The sequence below is a fragment of the Balaenoptera musculus genome, chromosome 5, assembly GCF_009873245.2.
Source record: "Balaenoptera musculus isolate JJ_BM4_2016_0621 chromosome 5, mBalMus1.pri.v3, whole genome shotgun sequence".
NCBI lineage: Eukaryota > Metazoa > Chordata > Mammalia > Artiodactyla > Balaenopteridae > Balaenoptera > Balaenoptera musculus.
The window spans coordinates 75463667-75471836 of record NC_045789.1 but is presented as its reverse complement, the minus strand read 5'-3'; the positions used below and the strand labels follow the sequence as shown (position 1 = coordinate 75471836).

General features: G+C 42.8%; 1 protein-coding gene across 4 annotated transcripts in view; it reads right to left on the bottom strand.

Annotated features, from left to right (window-relative positions):
• Window positions 1–915: 915 nt before the first annotated feature.
• RBM47 (RNA binding motif protein 47) overlaps window positions 916–8170 on the bottom strand; it is a 271935-nt gene continuing 264680 nt past the window's right edge. For all 4 annotated transcript variants that reach the window (XM_036852163.1, XM_036852164.1, XM_036852161.1 and 1 more), the window contains 2 exons: window positions 6490–6677; window positions 916–1720 (listed from right to left, as the gene is read on the bottom strand). In XM_036852163.1, the coding sequence (XP_036708058.1) occupies window positions 1487–1720; window positions 6490–6677 (422 nt within the window). In that variant the 3' untranslated portion in view covers window positions 916–1486. The remainder of the gene's footprint in view (window positions 1721–6489; window positions 6678–8170) is intronic.

Sequence of the window (8170 nt, the reverse complement as noted above, 5' to 3'; positions counted from 1 at the left end):
TATTTTACATTCACTCTGCTAAACAAAGGCCTTTAAACAGGCACAAAACACTGCAACAATACATTTACTTCCTACTAAAACAAAACTGTTCAATAACATTGAAATAAAATGGTTTCATTTTGCATTCAACTAGGTACCATGAACTTCTGCAACATAAAACAGCTAAAAACAAGCATTAGGAGATATTTACAAACTATCTTTTACTCCTGCAGGTCTCTCCTCCTCCTCCTGGCTGTGCACGCCCCAATTCAGTTCACCTGCCACGTGCATGGCAACGGAGGGAGGCCCTGTTCAATAAACATAATATTTCCAACACCGTGACAACCACAGACATTTCGCATGAAACATGATAAGGCAACTAGAAGCATATCTGCCGACAAGAGTCTTTCAGGGTCTTGTCTACAATAACATTCTCTGTCTCTACAAACTTACACTTCAAGACAAATATAATAAAATAAAAGCATTAGGAAAGGAATGAAAGTTGTATATTGGACAATTAAATAGCTATGCAAAGATGTCTTATGCAAACTATTAAAATCTTGTGCTTACACATACTCTGCTATTGAAAATACCTCCCAACCAAACCAAATGCCCCCCAAAAACCAAAAACCCATAACAAAAAACCCCAACAAAAAGAAGTATAAAAGTCATCAATGTTTTCTCTGTCAGAGTAATTAATTTGTCCTAGACTTGCCAAACACGAAGGTGGGACTGGAAACAGGGGGAGAGGGTGACTAGTGGGTGGGGAGAGAACCTATGTAAGAGCAAAGGCACCTGGAGAAGGAGTAGGGACCCAGGGTGATGGTGGCAGGTGAGAGAGCTTTCCAGTGTTTGGACTCAGAAGTGTGACAAGTCTTTCAATGTTGGCTTAAGGAGAGGTCGAGTGTTTAAAAAACAGAACCGTCATGGATAACACATAGTAACACCCGTCAACTTTTAATTCCAGCAGAAATAGAGGTTTCACTCATTTTAAAATTGCACTTTCCAGTATAACTTTTAAAATAACGTCTTATGTAGTATTTTTAAAGCACTATTGTTTGTATCTTTAAATATTGAATATATTTTTCAAAATAGTTCCCTAGCTGCTCAAGTGTGCTTTTTAATATATAGTTGATATATTCACTATTGAAGGTACTACAAAATAGAAATCTCTGGAGTGCAGAAGTTAAGAAAATAACCTTCATACTGAAAATATATCCTTAAAAATACAAAAACGAAAACCTCTATACAAATGTACTACAGCGTACAAATTTTTAAGAGATGGTGTTTAAGGCACAAACCACTGCAAGCCTCTTAGAAATGTACGAACACAGGTCTGCTAAATTGAAAACAGTCTTAAAAAACTAGTGAAAACTTCATGTATATAAAATATTCCAGTATGGTATCTGATAACATTCTTCACGTTCGGGTTTCGTGTGTGCTAACCCAACACGTTCTTTCTTCATAAATAGTAAAGTGTTCCTTCAGTGGTCATGGTGGGTGGATCTCAGTAGGTCTGGTAGACGTCGTGGATGGGCACCTGGATAGCAGCGGCGGGGAAGGCCTGAGGTATGTAGCCTGCGTACCCGCTGTAGACGGCGGCCGCCGCGTTCTTCTGCAGCGTGGCGATCGTAGCTGTGGTCGGAGCAGCAAATGGCACATAACTGGCCCCGTAGATCCCGGCAGCGGGAATTCTCTGAACGTTCGGAGCCACCGTGTACACTGGAGTTATTGGGCGGCCCTGAGGAGGAGGGAGAGAAAGAATCCTTACTGATCACGTGTAGCTACCTATCCATTCATTCATTCATTCATTCAACTCCCAGGGGTCTGGAGGAGAAACAGACAGAGAAACAAAAGTTGCCATTCTTGGGCTTCCCTGGTGGCGCAGTGGTTAAGAATCCGCCTGCCAATGCAGGGGACACGGGTTCGAGCCCTGGTCCGGGAAGATCCCACATGCCGCGGAGCAACTAAGCCCGTGCACCACAACTACTGAGCCTACGCTCTAGAGACGGCGAGCCAGAACTGCTGAGCCCACGTGCCGCAACTACTGAAGCCCAGGCGCCTAGAGCCTACGCTCTGCAACAAGAGAAGCCACTGCAATGAGAAGCCCGCGCACCCCAATGAAGAGTAGCCCCCGCTCACCGCAACTAGAGAAAGCCCACACGCAGCAACAAAGACCCAACGCAGCCAAAAATAAATAAATAAATTTATTTAAAAACAAAGCAAACAAAAGTTGCCATTCTCAGGGCAGAAAGGCAGAGGGGTAGACAAACAATAACTGTAAGGGAGTGAGACAGGAGCCATTAAAGTAAGGTAAAGTTGCATCCTCAAGGCTCATTTGAATTCAGCTGGTGACACTGACGGAATTGGAATGCTCAGGGAAAGTTCCAATGCTCTGGAATCTTCTGCCCACCATTCCACGCAATCAGCCTATGCCCCAGAGTGAGCGAGAGATGGGAGTTGAGGTCCACCCTTTACTCAGTTGATCTCACTGTAACTAAGAAGAAATATTTTTCCTAAAATACATGCCAGCTGCCTCAACTCATACTTAACTGAAGAAACATGATGTTTCAAGAACGGAGAGAAAGAAGCATAGTCTGTGACAACTTTATGGAACAAAGTACACAGATCTCCAAAGGGTCAGCTTCTTAAGCTGTGACCTAAAAAGATTGTGACCCAGACACGATTTTCAGCAAATGTGATCTCTTCAACCATCTCCCACCTAAGATATGACACCACTATATAAACAAATTGCTGTAGAAGGTTCGAGAAGGAGCCAACTAACTTGAGGAGCCAGAGAAAGCATCTCAGACGTGGAGACATTTGAGCTGGGTTCTGGAGAATAAGGTGGGGTTTCTACATGAGGAGGAAGTGGGGAAAGACAAGCTAACTGAAGCTGCCGCACTGCAGCTGCCGTGCTGGCTCTGAAAGTCCCTGCTGCTTCCTTCCCTCCACTTGAAAGTGTAACATACTATGTTTTCAGAACAAATAGGAGTATGCAGGGAAGACTGTGGTTCAGTATTTCCCGAAGTGTTTGCTATGGAGCTCGTTCTCTGAGCTGCTTTATGGAAAAGTAGATAGATGTTTGGTAAAATAAAACACACATATAACAAAACATCCGGTGCACCTTATGTTTCATAGAATGCCTTCTAGTACGTGCTGCTGTGGTCTCCTTGTCTTAATGTATCTTTAAAATAAACAATTCAGGATATGTGAAATGGAGAATTAGATTTTAAAAAATTACTTCTTCCTGGATTTTTATAAAGGAATTACTTATCATTCCTCTACAATACCTGCAAATCAGAGTCACAAAATTATGTTCAAAGGAACTTCATAACCTAAGAGTCATTTCTTTTAACCGTAACCAAAATAATAATTATACTAAATGATAACAATAACAGAGAGATTATAGTCTGCTAGGCACTATTCTAAGTGCCTTATTTGTACGATGTTATTTTTCTTTGAAAAATATTTTTTTACCTATTTCTTTTTTTTTATAAATTTATTTTTTGTTTATTTTTGGCTGCGTTAGGTCTTTGTTGCTGCGCGCGGGCTTTCTCTAGTTGTGGCGAGCGGGGGCTACTCTTCGTTGCGGTGTGCAGGCTTCTCATTGTGGTGGATTCTCTTGCTGCAGAGCACGGGCTCTAGGCACGCGGGCTTCGGTAGTTGTGGCTCACGGGCTCAGCAGTTGTGGCTCGCAGGCTCTAGCGCGCAGTCTTAGTAGTTGTGGTGCCCGGGCTTAGTTGCTCCACGGCAATCCTAACCACTTCACCACCAGGGAAGTCCCGGTGACACAGCTTTTAAGCAAGGGGATGTGTGACTCTGGAGCCTGTGCGTTTAGCCTTGCATTATCCTGCCTCCTACAATGCAGTCACAATGAATATCTTATTAGAAACGCTTTATGACCAGGCAGACAATCTTCGAACTGGGAAGACTGTGGTTTATAGCAAGACAGCAAGCCATCTTTTCCAAATGTGTGGACATCTCTTTAATGACAAATGCACAAAGGGAAGGAATCACAGGGAAGGTGACATCTGAGAAAAACCTTTCCATGTGCTACAGTGCAGCCCAATACCTGGGCTCAGGTGAATGCAATGGGGTGGGGCTGAGCGTAGGGAGTTGGGGAGGAGGAGAGAAAAAGACCTCAATTTTTGCTCCTCTCAAAAAACGAATGGTTATCTTTGCTCTACCTATACCACCGACTTGTTGTGAAGACTGAGAACACTTTGAGAAATCAACGTGAAAAGATGATCGTCTACACTTGCAAGTTTTTTTAATTGCTTGCAAAGGCTATATGAAACTTTGGATATAAAATGGCTAAACAGGAATATCCCTGAGCACCTGCAAAACAGAGGAGGAAGATCGAAGGTGTTCCCCAAGAAGGTTCTGGAAGCCATGCTGGGAACTGATTTCCAGTGTTGCTCCACGCCAAAAAGTTTTCTATTTACCGATCCATGGAGCTTAAAATGCTCCTTGGGAACTTCCCTGGTGGCACAGTGGTTAGGATTCTGCACTCCCAGGGCAGGGGGGCCCGGGTTCGATCCCTGGTCGGGGAACTAGATCCCACATGCAAGCCACAACTAAGAGTTTGCATGCTGCAACTAAGGAGCCCGCCAGCCGCAACTAAGATCCAGTGCAACCAAATAAATAAATGAATAAATATTAAAAAAAAAAAAAAAAAAGCTCCTTCCTCTGCTGCAATTTGGCAGAGAACACAGAGGCTGCAGAGGACTGAACGTGTCAGAGAACCCAGGTCAATGAACTCGAGGCAGGACACAGAGTACTTAGATCTGAGGGAGAGTGGCAGGGTCACACACACTCAAAGAAGCCATTCCCACGTTACAAATGAAGTAGCTCCAGGCATTCTGCAGAATATACTGGAGAAGGAAACAATCTCCATAGGAATCAACTGTTAATGACAGCACACTGAACGAATTCCCAAACCACAACTTCGTGTAAAGACCCCACGGCAGCATCCAGCGCAGACTGACATAAGATAGAAACGGTCTGCATTCCAGAACGTGATCATGAAGCCTGGAATCTGGGCTCCACCAGAACTGTGACCACGCAGCAAAGACCAAAGTTCACGAGTTTCTTAGTAAAGAGGAATTAGAAATTATTAGCAGAATTCCACTAAGTAATGCCTGTAGGTTACTGTATATATTTATAGTCAGGCCACAGGAATAACTGCTTTGTGAGTCATTTCCAACCTATTCCTTTTTTTGGCTTTTTGCAGTTAAAGAATACTTGACGATATATTGATAGATAAATAAACTTCACATGGCCTGACCCTTTCTGAATAGTGCAGTCAAGACTGGGGCTCAGTGTGGGCAACAGCAAGCAAACAGCAGGCTACTGTGAGGGTTCACAGCCTGGCTTTGTTTCGGCATCACTGAGGAGCTGGGACAAAATATGGATTCTAGAACCCCAGCCCAGTTCTGCTGAACTGGAATCTTCTGGGGTTTGAATCTAAGAATCTCTGTTTTATCAATATAAACATGTCCCCTGGATAATTCTTACCCAATTAGATAAAAGACAGCCCCGGCCTGAGTTTTTACGCTTGTTGATAGATACGGTAGTTGAGATTCACTGCCTCACAAAGGAGAGCTTCAACAAGATTATTTTTCTGTCTGGATGAATGATATATCACATAGGTATTCCCTGTGTGCTACACATTGCAGATACAAAGCAATATAAGACGTAGCTCTTGCTCTGGAAGAACTTCGTTTTAATTGGGGAGATAGAACACACTGGCAGTCAAATGCCAAGTAATACTGTAGGTAATGAGAAGTACAGGAGAGATGACTTCCAAGGTGAGATGGATGGGAAAGATTCTAGAGAAGAAACCACAGAGAGGAGAACACTGTGAGTGAGTAGAGGTGGGGAAGGAGGATGGAATGCTAAGACTGGATTGGGAGGAGATATGGGAATAGTTGGATATGGTTGTAAGAGAGGAGTAAAGGCAGATTTTGTAAAGTTTCATGTATCTTTATCTCTATAGACATTTCTCTCTCTACAGGCACACATATACATATGTATACATGTATACATATGTATATATACATACAGAGAGAGAGGGGGAGGGCGCGTGGAGGGAGGAGTAGAACTTTAAAGAACTCTTCATTGAACTATAATCTGGAATGGGAAAACGTGAACTATCTCCTGGGATTTTGTGTGTCAGCTCCTTAACAATAAGAACATGAGTTAAAAATTATCCAGTGTCATAAAAAAAAAAATAGTATGTATAATATTATGACACTGTGAAAAATTACACATGCCATTTTTGCATATTGCTTCCCATCTTTAATACAGTGATGATATTGGGGTAGTACAATTATTACTAAAAATTTTTCTGTCCTGCCATGATTTATCTTACAAAATTTGTCTGTCATCTAGTCCCATAGTTCTAACAGAGAGCTAGGCACACAGTAAATTCTCCTGCGGAATATTAAATGAATCCACGACACAGGAGGCCTCACACAAACGCAACGACCGCAGCAAGAACCCTACCTGGAAAGGTGGTGGCGTGGACACGGCAGGGATGACGGCGGCGGCCGCGGCCGCGGCGGCTGGGTCTGGCTGCACAGCGATGGGGCTGATCATGTGCTCCATTGTGTGGATTTTACCATCTTCAATCATTTTAGGAGCCGGAGCTGCCTGAAACATGGAATACTGGGCCCCGATGGCAGGGATGGCCACTGCAAGAGAAGTAAGAAGGAAACACAGGTCAGTCATCCAGTCACTGAGGGAGGTCCATCACTTTCTCAATGTTTTTAAAAACCAAGTTTAGCAGCCAAGGGCTCTCCCTGCTAACTAATGCTCCCTCAGTACAGGTGCTACCCAAGAGGAAGAGAGAGAAGGTGGCAGGTACCCCCCTCCCCTTGGCTTGACTTTCAAAAGGAAACACGTAGGTACCAATGGGGTCTCCCCATAGATCATCAGGGAAGGAAAGCTTAGAGTTAGGTTTCTGCACCCACATTTCCTACTGCTTCTAACAGAAAATCGCATTTTGACTCTTACTCTTGAGGTCCTACAGAGCAAGAAAGGGCCTTCTAATTCTGAGAAAACAGTCTCAGAATAAGAAGTGAGAGCAGAGGCTCGAGGCCCAAGAGTGTGAGAAGGAGACTGCTGGTTACTTATCACTCATCTAACTCATTACCAGACCCGCTGCCCTTTTCACTTTCACCACGTTTTAAAAAGCTGGTGCTGTTGAGGGTTTCATTTTGAGAACTCAGAGGTCTGTGTACATCCTCCCCACCCCACATTTCAGATTTCAGTATTACTGACTCAAGGAAAAATACATAATAAAAAATGGAAAATTCCCTAATTTTCTAATGGCCAGTCATAATAGCGAAGCAGTAGAGTGACTGCTTTTTTTGGTGGTACCTGCCAATTCAAAGACATGTTTCTGTGAGTCAAGTCCAAAGGGCTCATTTCAACCAGAGATTCAAACCGACAGCAGTTATCGAATGTCAATGTATGATAAGGAGAGGTAAAAAGAAAAAAAAATACTAGCCCTGATCTGGGGGAGTTTGCGTGAGTGTGTGGTATGTGTGTGTTGCAAGGAAGAGCAAGAATATTGAAATGCATACACAAAGTAACCTTTCACTTATGTTTTTTCTCCAACTGTAAGTAATTTCTTCTAATAAAAGCTTAGGATATAAGGTGAAGAGAAATGACTGTGGGCTAAACAATGATACAGCCATTCAATAAAATATACCTAAAATCTTAACCAAATCTTTTACCTGCCTTTCCATCCATATGATCTTGTGCCCAGATACTTCACTACTGCCCTGGTGTTCCTCCTAAAATACATAGTTCTAATTTTCTAGATTAATCAGAAATAGAGGTCAAGGGGATAGGGCCCAGAAAGGGTTATAAGTTTGAGCTATATTTGAGTTGTACTAAGCAACTCTGGATTATTCTGGCTGTCAGCTACTCCATGCCTCAGAACACAACTATATGCTTAAAGGTTGTTTAAGAGTTCTTTTCTCTAGTTAAATCTTTTTTTTTTAACATATTTATTGGAGTATAATTGCTTTACAATGGTGTGTTAGTTTCTGCTTTATAACAATGTGAATCAGTTATACATATACATATGTTCCCACATCTCTTCCCTCTTGCATCTCCCTCCCTCCCACCCTCCCTATCCCACCCCTCTAGGTGGTCACAAAGCACAGAGCTGATCTCC